We start from the raw sequence: 13,642 nt of genomic DNA, 5'->3' as shown, positions 1-13,642 counted from the left end.
AGGGTCAAAGGCTCTTCTGCCTCAGCTTAAAGATCTGAAGCACACCACCACCTATCAAAACAGTCAAAGAGCTATTTCAAACTCCCCAAGACAAGAGAAGTTAAAAGTTCTTACCAAAAAAATTAAAAAGGTAAATATGTGAGGTGATGGATGCATTAACTCAATGTATCAACTCAATGGAAGCTCTTCACAATGTATATCAAATCATCACATTGTACACTTTAAAGGTTATTATGTTGTCACTCATATCTCAATAAAGCTAAAAGGAAAAAAAAATACTCCAAAGTTTGTTTCTCTACAGTTTTGTTATAAAATTGGAAAGTTATTCTGGAAAGTTTTTGAAAGTGCCATTCAACACTTTCGTTAGCAAAGCACAAAAACACAGGAAGTTGTGAAGGGAAGAGAGAGAATTCCAATTTCCCATGCTGCCACCTCTCTTTTTCCTGTCTTTATGAAACAAAAGCTTATAATTTCAAATGCACTCATGTGAAACAATGTTTACAAACAAACAACGCAAGGGATCAAAGCCAAAATATGAACTCTGACAAAGACCTAAAGTTTTATTATTTTAATCACTACCTAACAACTGCCCTAAACACATATGGAGAGGAGAAACATTTTAGTAAGATGTTTAAGGCCCTCATCCTCAGAGAAAAACAACCTTCCAATACTGTGGTGTGGAAAAGATAAATGAGAGGAGGTGATCCTCTTAAATAGGAGACAGTCCATTGCTGACAACTTGGCAAGTCTGACATCGCAATGTGGCCATGCCCAGAACCTGAGCAAGTCTTTAAGACACCACTCCCTATTTAGCATGATAAATAGGTCAACTCTTGGGTGAAATCTTCTGGTGATTGGCATTGGTGCCTTTGGCTGAACTAAAGCATTAAAAGTTGCATCAATCCTTACACCTACCTACCCAAGCAAAAGATGTTCTGTGTTCACTTACTGCTGATTTAACTCCCCCAAATCACCTTCTTCAGATCCAGAAAAGTAAAGTAGTAGTATGGGTACATGAATTATAGAGGCCTATATAACAAAGGATTACAGAGGTCACTAAAATGTCGACTTTCCCATTTTATTTTACAATGTAGATCATCTCTTTGAACTCCGGGGTATTCTCGGAACTACAACTAGTTAATAAATGCTGAGTTTTTTAAAAACACTTCCATATTTTATAACTATAAATGCTATTTATAGTCTCTTAGTTTTATTCTTTCCAAGTTTCAAAAGATATTTTTAAATGGAAAATGTATAACCAAAAAAAAAAAAAAAAAAGGAAAATGTATAACCAAAGTCTTTTAAAATACAGGAAAGAAATTTTACATGATTTCCTTTGATCCTGCAGAATGGCAGCTGCAATTTTAGAAGGTAACAAGGGCTAATAGTAAAAACAAATAAGTAAAAAACGACAGAGGCTGAGATAGTCGGACAAAGACATTTCTCCTTGCTCTGTCAAAGAATCAGCTTTAATTACTAGGTGATCAGAACAATTTGTTTTCCCCTATTTCCAAATGATTCACTGATAGATATTAATACTGGGATTTCTACAGTACTTTAGGAGAAAAAAAGTGACCCTTTGACACACCATCCTGAAAATGAGTTTGGTATCACAAATCAAATAAAAATCAACTTCATTTTATGAATCAGCCACTAAAATTGTATCTGATCTATGTTTAACACTTGAAGAAAAAGAAAAATATCTAATATAAACTAAGAGTCTGTTATATGAAGGAGCATTATCTACATTAAGTCACTTAATGCTCATTCCTGCAACCAAAAGATAACATTTCCAAATGACAGATGGAAAAACTGAGGCGCACCAAGTTTGTGGGACTTGCCAAAGTTCAAAACGACTGAAAGTCAAACCGAAAACTGGGAAAGATACTCCACTCTGGACATCTTGGAAAAATCTAAATCAGTGTTGCTGGGATTTTACTTCTTCAATTGCAAAAAAAAATGTTTCCATGATTTTTTTAAGGAAGAACACTTTTACCACAAATCCAATTTCCCACATCCAGTGCAATTCTAATGAGGATGAGAAGAAACAATTCAGAAGAGTTGATTCAAGTGAGACTTAATCACTGGCAACCACTCTTTGCAGAAATGAAAGAACAGTACAGCTAACATCTACTCCATTTTACTCCTATAACACTTTTTTTTTTTTTAACATTCTCTCTTCAAATCCTAATAACAATCCCATAAAGTAGGTGGCACTAGAAGCAAAGGATTCTGGACCTACAGAGGTTACCCTTCTTGCTGTCAGACACACAGATGATGTAATCTGCTCTTCTGAATCCTAGTCCAGAGTGTGTCACTCTGATACGCCTGCCTCCTAGAGAAAAACCATCCATAACCAAATTTTCCACCTTCAGCCAATCGTGTTTTTGCAAACATCTGTGTTTTAAAAATGGATCAAAAAAAAAAATGGATCATAAAACACAAACGATAAAACTGACCCCACCATAGAAAGTTCAGGGTTTTCTTTGCTTTCCAAGTTTCCTTCAAAAAAAAAAAAAAAAAAAGTATATTCTGGACAGTAATATTTTGCCTTCAAAATTAAAAATATACTCCTTCCATAGTTTAGTACAAATGTTCAATAGCCAGATGTAGTTGTTTAAGCAGCTCTCAATCCAAATGATGCACTGTCACTAATAGATCCTCTTGATTTGCCTGAAAGGTTTTTTCCAGATCTCTAACAAAGTGGTATAAGTACCAAATCCTACATTCAACTTCAATGGATTCAGTGATTAGTCATATCCTGTGTGGTGGTACATCAGGAACCAATATCCTGTACAGTTTGCCTCCCTCTTCTGCAGGTGCTGCTGGCTGTAATAAGAGAAATTTCAGTTTAGAGTAAAACCCTGCTGGGCAGGAACCCAGCTGACTATTATTCACATATGACTTTGCACACTGGGCTTCAGAATTATAAATTATGCATCTCAAATGCCTTTGTGGTAGAAGAAAAGTTTGTTCCCTGGAAAAGAGTTCATTTTTTAATTCCAGATTTAATATTGGACCCAAAATCAAAACACAGACATAAAAAAACTTTCCAATACTTATTTTATACTTTAAAGAAACAGAAAAAAGTCTCACATTAGCCATCTACGCAAAATGAAACTATCTTCTTTGTTTTTAATCTATTAATACAACATCTTTTTAGCATTTAGTAATCTTAGGTTTTTGAGATACACAGCAGACTTATTTTCTGAAGTGTTAGAGAAGGAAATATTGATTTTTTATTGTAGGATATCTCAAACAGGATTTTTCAAAAATATAAACCCTGTAATACAGATTAGTTTTTTACTCTAAAGGGATGTGATACAAATAACAAGAACAAGAAAAATCATCTATCAGAAAAAATGACTGAGTTCCAAAAAATTAAGTCATATAGAGTCTGAATATTAAAGAGTATCAAAAGTGGGAAAATAATATTGACCTGCCTGTCATCTAAAACCACCTGAATTTATACTACCATAAAATCAACTTCATGACTACATATGTGTATGTATGTGTACACACATCCTACATCACTATCAGGCACTATCATATATTTAGTTATACTTCACAAAAGGAATAGTGTCATTAAGTCACTTCTGAGCATATAATTTATCCTAAAAGACATTTATCTTGAGATGTTAAGGAATTCTAAAAGGACACTCCAGGCAAAATATATCCTAACTTCCAACAGCGTATGTTTGATCTAGGAATCAAGCCCCATCATTTCAAAGTAAGGGAAGCAAAACATTTTCACAGGGAGGGTCGTTGAAGTAAGAGATTGTCCAGCCTGTCTGCTCCTCTGAGAAGCCACCGCACCTCGCCCCCACCTCAGGGTTCCAGGAGCACCATAACGAACAATACAGACTAGGAGAGGCATCTCGAGCTCTGGGGACTCGGGCAGCAGGAACCCAGCCCAGAATTTCTGAATATGGGAAGAGTGTGTGTGAGATTCACTAAAACTCAAAATGACTGAGGACCAAAACCCAAAATTGGAAAATCTCTTCCACTATGGACATCTTTGGAACCTCCTAATGAACCTTCATTCAGCAAAGGCAGTTGGTGAGCTAGGTGGGAAGGAACCTCTGGCTGAGGGAGGACAGGTGAACAGTCAGGGAGCCTGTTAGGAGGGAGAGAGGTTCGCAGGAGAGTCCAGGGGACTTGGAGGCTCAGCAGTGAACCATTCACCAGACAGCAACAGGACTTCATGAGAGGCCCCAGAAAGCAGGCTTTACACACTGTATGGAGAACTCCTCAAAGTAGCTAGTTCTCACTTGAGATTTCTAAGCATCTCTGACACAGTAATACATGTTTTATGGGACTCTCAGAACTATGAAATACCTAAAAACTGAGTTTTGCTCACAGTGACTTATGTAGTCTATTTTTTAACATCTTCACTGATTCTATATCACAAACCATAAAATTCATTAATTTAAACTGTACAAGTCAAAGATTTTTACAATATTCACAGAGTCATACAATCACCACCACTACCTAAATTTAGAATATTCTCATTACCAACAAAGCAAATCAATTATCAGCTGCTCTCCATCACTCCCAACTCCCAGCCCTCAACAACCACTGCTCTACTTTCTCTACCTATAGATGTGCCTATTCTGGTCATCTTGTATATATGGAACCATAGAATACATGGGCTTCTGTGACCAGCTTCCTTTCACCTAGCATGATGTTTTCAAGGTTCATCCATGTTGCAGCACAAATCAGTATTTCATTCATTTATATGGTTAATATTCTAATGTATGGATAAACTACATTTTTGTTCTGTTGGTTGGACATTTGGGTTGTTTCCATTTAGGGGCTGTTATGGATAACGCTGCTATGAAGACTTGTGTACCTGATTTTTTGTGAACATGTGTTTTTATTTCTATTGTACATATATTTTATAGTCTATTCTTAAGAGAAAAAAATTAAATAATTGATGTTTCAAGTCATTTGGATAAGAGCTTTCAATTTTATTTCTAAGTTCCAGTATCAGTCAATAGAGGAAAAAAAAAAAAAAAGCAAAATGTCATAAGCCACCTAAAGATGGCAAGCCAGACCCAAGGGAACACAGAGCTGTGAAAAAAAAGGTTATTTGTACATACTCCTTCCAAGTGAAAAAATCTTAAACAAGAAAAAATGACTAAAAGACAAAAAATCACCTTTCTACCATGTTCACAAACTCTGCATTTCTTTTCATAAACCTTTTTCTATGTTTCATGGAAGACAGAAAAGACATCAAAAATAGATAAAATTATATGAATTTACTAATTCCCTACCTTTCTCTACTGCCATTGACCTTGGTCCTAGCTAGGCATGTTGTATGAGTGGCCACATAGGAGCAAAGCACAGTGTGCAGGCCTAACCAACCATTTTACCCTGTGGAAAAAGAGCTGTAGAAATCACCTCCCTGGAGCAGTTTTATACATTTCTTTCCATCCTTGAAAAAAATGCAGAAGGCTCCAACCATCTATTAAATGTCAAACATCGGGGATCCCTGGGTGGCGCAGCGGTTTGGCGCCTGCCTTTGGCCCAGGGCGCGATCCTGGAGACCCTGGATCGAATCCCACGTCAGGCTCCCGGTGCATGGAGCCTGCTTCTCCCTCTGCCTGTGTCTCTGCGCCTCTCTCTCTCTCTCTCTCTCTGTGACTATCATAAATAAATAAAAAATTAAAAAAAAAAAAAAAAAAAAATAAATGTCAAACATCACTAAGCTGCATCCAACTCTACAGGAAGGTAAAAACCTCCCAGGACAGATGGAGGATCTGTCTACGGGTTAGTGAGTGTACAAGTAAGACTTTAAATAATACCTCCGTGACCAACTCATCCAGGTCCACCAAGAGCCAAAAGCACTTCACATCAGCCAGACTCTCTCTGTGAATCGTGGATCCTAAACATTTCTATTTACTGCTGGCAGTTACCCAAGGATCCCAACTGATAGAATTAGAGGCGCCAGACCCAACATAGGTATGTTTCAGGGCCAGATTCCCACACTGCTTTGGCCACCTGCCTTGAACCAGGCCCAATGCAAATCCTAGGACTTTCCTCTGCTTGGTCTGAAAACAGACTGAACTCCTTCAAAAGAGCTGACACAAAAGAATTAACTTCCAGGTACTCCGAATCACACCAAATCTTAGTGTCAATTGTAAACTGTGTGTACCAATATGCCAAACACACTAAACCCTAAAGTGCTGGTTATACAGTCTACCAAGTAAAAGTATACTTTTTGTGTGTGATGTGTTTATTCTCAACTTTTACACTTACTCAACCTGTACGATTCCTCTGCGGCAGATGTTGGCAAGTAAGACTGAGGCAGGGCCACCGCCCCAAGCATTTCACCTGGAGGGAGAAGCTCAGCTCCACGGTGTAGATAAACACCGAAGTACCATAGGAAAGCTCATTCATCCAGGTCAACGTGTGAGCTAACCCCCAGAAGCACAAAGCGGAGAACCTCAAACAGCCTGGGATGCAGGCCCAGCCTCCCAAAGAAGGCTAGTCTGAGATGAGGTTCAACATATGAGCAGACACGGAAGGAGCGGACATGGAGAAAGTGAGCGCTCAAGATAGGAGAAACAGAGAAGGCCAAAGCAGAGGCAGGAACGTGCAAGGGAGTGCAAGTGGGTAGAATACAGGGCTGAGGAGCCTGGTGAGGGAGGGGCTGAATGCGGAGGCTGGAGGCTGGAGGCAGGAGGCGTCCCACAAGGGACAGGCTGTGCTGAGATGGCAGGACCTTGGTGGGGGGTGGGGGGGAGACAGGTGCAGAGGCACTCACACAAAAGAGTACAATGAGATTTGCATTTTAGAAAGATCATCGGGGTTTAGCACCGCCTTCAGCCTAGGGCGTGATCCGCGTGATCTTGGAGACCACGTGATCTTGGAGACGCGGGATCAAGTCCCGCCTTGGGCTCCCTGCATGGAGCCTGCTTCTCCCTCTGCCTGTGTCTCTGCCCCCCTCCCCATGAATAATAAAATCTTAAAAAAAAAAAAAAAAAAAAAAAAAAAGATCAGCCTTTCAGACACATTGCATTTCTTTTTCACTTTTGAGAGAGAAGACAGAAAATGTTAATAAAACAATATTTTATTTCACTATTTTTATGATTGCCTCTATTGCCATTTAAACTCTGCAACAAAAAAAAAAAAAAAACACTCTGCAACAATATAACTACCTCCCTAAGTTTCAATAAGCTTACAAATGTGTAACAACAAGCAGTTATATGTGTATTTGCAGGAAAATCTCACACCAATTGTTTAAGATTTCTCATTAAAAACCATGACTTACATGTCTTTAGTAATCAACAGTCCTCCCCCTCCAAAAAGAGAAGAGACCACAATTTCAAAAGTTACTGTGTGTAAACTCAAGTTTGTTTTAATAACAATGAATCACTATTCAACAACTCAGGTTTCCATGCTTCAGGGACAGAAGCAGTAGCCCAAACGCCAAAGGCACAGATAACCAACCTAGAATAAAGCCAATATTGGCAGCATTTATAGTCCCTACCTTACACACACACACACACACACACACACACACACGTGTTGCGCATACACATACTTTGCTCTTCTGATTGCAGAGCTGCTTAGGCAAATATTAATTTTTACCTATTCTTTAATTCAATCACACATTGTCTTCTTAGGTAAAGAGGAAAAAACCAAAAAGGAATAATAGGATACTTGGGAAAGTTTCCCAGCAAGTAAAACTGGTGAGTAAAACTCTGGTGATTCAGCTCCAGCACTAAAGAGTTTCACATTCATCATCTGTTCGGTACTCACATTAACCCTGCAAGGGAGTATCCCACTTTATACATGAGGAAAATGAGTTTTTGTAGGGCTAGTTTTCCCAAAGTAAAATGTTAATGTTAAAAAAAAGAGTAATACCAATAATAAATAAACCTAGTTCTCCAAACCCAATCCAAAGCTCCCACCAGCCCCCAAGAGAAGAGGGCTATGGGGGAAAGCAGTGAGTTAAGAGGTTCCAGCAACTCCCCTCCCTCACTTTACCATCCCCCTATTCCTTTCACAGCAATTAGCATTTTAGACTGACGGAAGATCCCCATCCAAATATAAAAAATAGTGAAAGGGAATAAAGAGGAAAGGAGAAAAAATAAGTGGGAAATATCAGAAAGGGAGACAGAACATGAAAGACTCCTAACTCTGGAAAAGGAACTAGGGGTGGTGGAAGGGGAGGTGGGCGGGGAATGGGGGTGACTGGGTGACGGGCACTGAGGGGGGCACTTGACGGGATGAGCACTGGGTGTTATTCTGTATGTTGGCAAATTGAACACCAATAAAAAAATAAATTTATATTAAAAAAAGGAAGATCCCCATCCAAACAACTGTTCGAGACACCCTCCCAGAGGACCACCAGTCCATACTGCTGCCCTGACCAATACCCTACTCCTTCCCCTACCATCAAACTGTATAAAGTACCAGTGTCGTGCCCTGGCATTCACAATTCTCCTCCTGATCCTGATCTACCATCTGGGAAGAATGCTCCACAGCAGCCAAAGTAGCCCCGAAAGCCTGAATCACCTGTGTTCACACTGTTTCCCTTCACACAACCCGCTCCCACACTGAGTCGGACTCACAGCACATACTCTCCAGATTCTCATGCCTGTACCCCACTGCAGATCTTCAGAACCAGAACATCTTAGCCAGGCAGATACTTTTTCAGATCACTCCACTATCCATTTAGGAAGCAATGCCCTATAGCAGGGCCAGCCTTCCCACTCATTAAGCCCAATATCAACTCTAGTCACTAAATGGGATCCCCCTCCCAATCCAATGCCATAATAACCACTCACATCCCTGAAATCCAGAAGCAATTAACTGTCTGTATCACCCTGTTGCCAAATAATGCTACTACCTACTATCACTGTTTTACGTACTCATCTGGTATCCTAGGTTATACTCTTCTCGAGTGCAAGAAATCTGTCTCATATTTCTCCATAGAGCATAACATTTTGTACACAGCAGCCCTTCAAAATACCAACTTTTTTTTTAAACAAACATGAAGATTATCTTATCTTTCTCCTAACCAGATTCTGGATGTCCAGCAGGAAAAATGAGAAGCCTCAGGGCCAGACTTGATCCACTCAAAATTAAGGAGTGGCCAGCAAAGAAAACTTTGGAAACAAAGGGCACCACACTAAAAAGTCACTGCAGTTGGTGCTCTGCACTCTGTGTTCATCAGGATTCAAGGATGAGTCCACCTGCAGGCACTAGAAGAATGAACACATACATACACAGCAGACAGCCCTCCAATTCTAAGTCCTCGAGAATAGTTCCTGCAACATAATTATCAGTATCTAGCAGAACACTCGCCTTAGACAGGGTCTAGATGAGGATGTGTGGATGGAGATGGAACAGCCAAAACATTTTCACCCATCGGTGATCATAAGCAGAAAAACATTTTTTCACTGGAGGGGGAAAAAAAAAAAAAACGCTATGACTAAGTGTAAGCCTTTAAATATCTGCTTATTGAAGACATTTCCGGTATTAAGTCACACCACTCCACTGTCCAGAAAAATTGATTTGTTTAACCTGAAAATAGCTGAAATATAATGTCAAATATAATAGCCCACCACACTACAAAATACATGTTGCAGAGAAAGCTTAGTGACTTGTTTCCCTTTTCCTTTTTTCCTTTTGGGGGAAACTTAGTTAATTTTTATACAAAGCCATAAACATGATCTTTCTACATTTTTCCCCGCCAGATGACAGTTTGTCATGCCACATGTCACCTAGCAACTTAAATACCACTCTACAGCTAGCAGGCTACCCAGGTTCTTCATACAAAATGTATCTTGTCCTATTAAACAGTAAGAGGTAAAGAAGAGACATTAAGAGTTGAAGCAAGTGTTAATATGTGTTTGCTTCACAATCACCTTAAATAAGGTGGGAGAAGTGAGAAGAAAGACGAAAATTTAGTCTCAACCATTACCTAACAACTTAAGAAGAAAAGACACAAATGAACCTGGAAGTCACTCAAGCTCTTGCAACATCTGAGAGTCAACAGTCTTGTGATCCAATGATTAACCCTTGTGTACTACAAAGCCCATCTTAAAATTCACCCACTGAACTGTGAACTTCACTGAAAGAGGCTTTAAATAATTTTAGAACACCCTGACTCATCTCTAACTCCTCCCACTCATTTGTATCCCACTCCAATGCTACCATCATCCTCTGAGAATCACTCTTCCTTCCTTCTCCACCTGGTGTTCCATCTCAAACCCTCTAAAAACTCAGCTCGTGTGCTCTGGGATGCCTTTCCAGACTCTCTTAAGAAAACTGCACTGCCTTCTCCATGTTCCTGGGTCCCTAGGAAAACTATCACTAACATTTAAAAACAAGGTCCAGATCGATCTATCACTGAGACTCCTCAGTTACATTTACCCAATATCCCAGATCCATTCTCTTCTCAGTGCACCACAGCATGACAGTCCACACCACCGTCTCCTTCCCTTGAATGACCACAGAGCCTAGACTCTTACACTCCAACTTCCACAAAGCAGCCAGTGGGCCCCCTAGATGTCCAGCACCCAGAACAGTGCCTTGAATATAGTAAACGCTTAAGAATTTCCGTGGAAGGGACACCTGGGTGGCTCAGCAGTTGAGCGTCTGCCTTTGGCTCAGGGTGTGATCACGAAGTCCCAGGATCCAGTCCTACATCGGGCTCCCTGCATGTTCCTCCCTCTGCTTGTGTCTCTGCCTCTCTCTGTCTCTCTCTCATGAATAAATAAAATCTTTAAAAAAAAAAAATTCTGTGGAAGGAACGAACGACTCCATCAAACTATATTGGTATTTCGACCAATATCCACGGTGTGCATAATGGAACAACTCACTTTATGCATGTAAAATTAGTAAAATGAAAGGAAATGTCCTCTCTGTGTAGGAACACAGGCACAGTGCTTAGGACATATTATTGTATCTTTCTTTCCTTTCACAACTTATTTTGGTTTCCAAAGTATATACGCAACCTGATCATTGATTTAGAACATTCAGATCATAAACTGCCATTCATAAACAATCTTTTAAAATGCAAAACGTAGGTTTAGAGAATATGCTTCCCGTTGCCAGCAATGCAAGATAAACGGGTGTCCAACTTCCACTAATTTTATTTGGTTTTCGATAAGTTAAACCAAGTGCAAGGAACATTTTAGAGCTGTTACATAGAGTCAACATCTTTCATCTTCATGTCAGGTTGCTAAAAGACCCCCCAGATTATCCTCAAAAGGCCGTATTTCCGCTATTCTTCCCGATATATACTAAAAACCAAACCGTGTAAAATGTATTTCTGCCTTAATTTCAGACGGCACGGGAGGCCGCGCCCTGTGTGCACTCAGGCCTGCAAAGTGCCGTCCCGTCCCGTGCCGTCAGCGTCACCGCCTCTCCAAGCCCCGGCGAGCCAGGCCACCTCGCAAGTGGGAAGCGCGTGAAGCGAACATGCTTTCGGCCCGACGTTGCTCCCGAGCCCAGGAAACGTCCCCGGGTGCTCGACAGAACTCAGGGGCTCGGCCGTCGCCAAACACGAGGGCCGGTAAAGCAATTCAACAAAATGTCTTTTCACTCGTGACACATTGTAGAAGAATGTAGTTAAGTGGAGACAGTGTTACCCGTCCACGGGGAAGAGGGGGCCTCCCCGCGGCCTCAGGCCCTCGCCGCAGCCCCGCACCGCGGGGAGCCGGCCCGGGCAGGCGGGCGCGGGGGTCCCCCGCGGAGAGACCTTCGAGCCGGCGACTGGCCTCGGGGGCTGCCTTCACGGGGCCCGCCCGGGGCGTCTCCAGCACCGCGACTCCGCGCCCGGCAGCGTGCACGGGCCGCGCGGGCGGGTGTCCCTCCCGGGGCTTCCTCCGCGACCGCGGCCGGCCACGGCCCCCACCGGCTGCCCGCGCTGCCGCGGCGACCTGGAGGCAGCAGCTGGCGGCCCCGGCCCCCCCCCCCCCGGGCGGTGCCGAGCGCGGACGCGGCCGCTCCCCGCCGTGCGCCCAACAAACTCTCCTCCAACCTCAAAAGTTCCCGGTCCGCAGCCTCTGCCGCGGGGCGCGGGGCGCGGGGCGCGGGGCCCGGGGCGGGGAGAGGCCTGAGGCTGGATTTCCAGCGCCCGCAGCGCGGCCCGGGGGAGAGCGGGTCCCGGCTGGGCTGCACGGCCGGAGCCCCGGGAGCGGAGGGGGGCGGAGGGGGGCGGAGGGGGGCGGAGGGGGGCGGAGGGGAGGGCCGCCCGAGAGGGGCCGCGGGGTCCTGCGCGCTCGGCCCCGGCTGCCCCCGCCCCCGCCCGGCCCGGGCCCACCACTCGGCCTCCCGCGGCCCGGGGCGGGGGGCGCCCGCGAGGCCCGGCCGGCCGCCGCACTTTCCCTTTCCCCGCCTCCCCTCCGTCTCCCTCCTCCCTTTTCCAGGAAGCGCCATATTGATCCCGGCGCTTCCCCCTCCCTCCTCCTCCCCGTCCCCGTCCCCGTCCCCGACCCCGTCCCCTCCCGCCTCCGCCCGCCCCCGCCCCGGCCCGCGCGCCCCCGGCCCCTCACCTTGGCGATGGCCTTCCGGTAGCGGGTCACCGCTTGCTGGATGAGGCTGAAAACTTTCATGTGCCCGTCCCCGCACGGCACGACCACCCGGGTCCGCCCGAAGCACACGGTCACTTTCATGCCGCCGCCGCCGCCGCCGCCGCCGCGGCCCTCGCCCCCCTGACCGCGGCGGAGCTGCCCGCGCTGGGCGCAGGGGCGCGGCGGGGCCGGGGCGCGGGAGACAGACCGGGGCGCGGGCTAGCGGCGGCGAGGGGCCTCGGCTCGCATGCCCGGCCCGGCCCGGCCCGGCCCGGCCCGGCCGCCCTCCCCGGCCCGGGGCCCGCCTCGCCTCTCCCCGCCGCGGCGCCCGCAGCCTCCGGCCACCTGTTCGGCGTCTCGGCGCGCTCGGCGGCGGCGGCCCGAGGCGGTGTGGCGCTCGCGCTCCTCGCTCCTCGCTCCTCGCTCCTCGCTCCTCGCTCTGGCTCCTCGGGCCGCGGGGGCAGGGGGGAGGGGACAGCAGCGAGGGGCGGGGCGGGGCGGGGAGGAGCGGGGCGGGGCGGAGCGGGGCGGGGCGGAGCGGGGCCCGGCACACAACACCGCGCACATGCGGCAGGGGAGGCGCGGGGCGGAGCGCACGCCCGCGGCCCACGCCCGCGGCCCACGCCCCCGCCCCCGCCCCCTCCCCTCCCCTCCCCGCCGCCCCCCTACCCCGGGCGCGGGCGGCCGCGGGGCCCCGACCGCTGGGACCCGCCCGGCACGCGGCCTCCCTCCGGGCCGCCCCTCCCCCGCCCCGCCGACCCCCGCCCGAGGCACCGCGGCCCTCCCCGGCCCCGCCCGCACCCCCGGCCCCGGCCCCGGCCCCGGCCCCGGCCCCGGCCCCCGGGAGCGCCCCGGCGCGGCGCGGCGCGGCTGTGCTGGTGCGGTGGAGCCCTCCTCGGGGCGCCGCTCCACACCCCCACCCCGACACCCGGGGTCTCTCCAGAGCCCACCCCCTTCCTTTGTCACTTTTGATCCCTTCTCTCCTGCTGAGGGTTCGCGAGAAATCGTTCCTGGAGAAAACACTTTACTCGTGGCGCCGCGGACTGAAGGCACAGAGACGCTCGGAGAGGAGCCGTCCCCACGGAGCCCCAGGAGGACGGATGGGGCTG

General features: G+C 46.3%; 1 protein-coding gene across 31 annotated transcripts in view; it reads right to left on the bottom strand.

Annotated features, from left to right (window-relative positions):
* The window catches only part of PARD3 (par-3 family cell polarity regulator), a 651,639-nt gene extending 638,649 nt beyond the window's left edge, over positions 1-12,990 (bottom strand). For 18 of the 31 annotated variants that reach the window (XM_025478472.3, XM_025478486.3, XM_025478478.3 and 15 more), the window contains exon 1: positions 12,516-12,841. In XM_025478472.3, coding sequence (XP_025334257.1) covers positions 12,516-12,635 — 120 coding nt within the window. In that variant the 5' untranslated portion in view covers positions 12,636-12,841. Of the gene's footprint in view, positions 1-12,515; positions 12,843-12,878 lie in introns of those variants that run through there. The other 13 variants (XM_025478475.3, XM_025478481.3, XM_025478479.3 and 10 more) reach the window with 4 other exon arrangements.
* Between the last annotated feature and the right edge of the window lie 652 nt (positions 12,991-13,642).

Source organism: Canis lupus, chromosome 2 (assembly GCF_003254725.2).
Source record: "Canis lupus dingo isolate Sandy chromosome 2, ASM325472v2, whole genome shotgun sequence".
NCBI classification, from domain to species: domain Eukaryota; kingdom Metazoa; phylum Chordata; class Mammalia; order Carnivora; family Canidae; genus Canis; species Canis lupus.
Note: the sequence above shows the minus strand (reverse complement) of the source record. Positions and strands in the feature narration are given on the sequence as shown.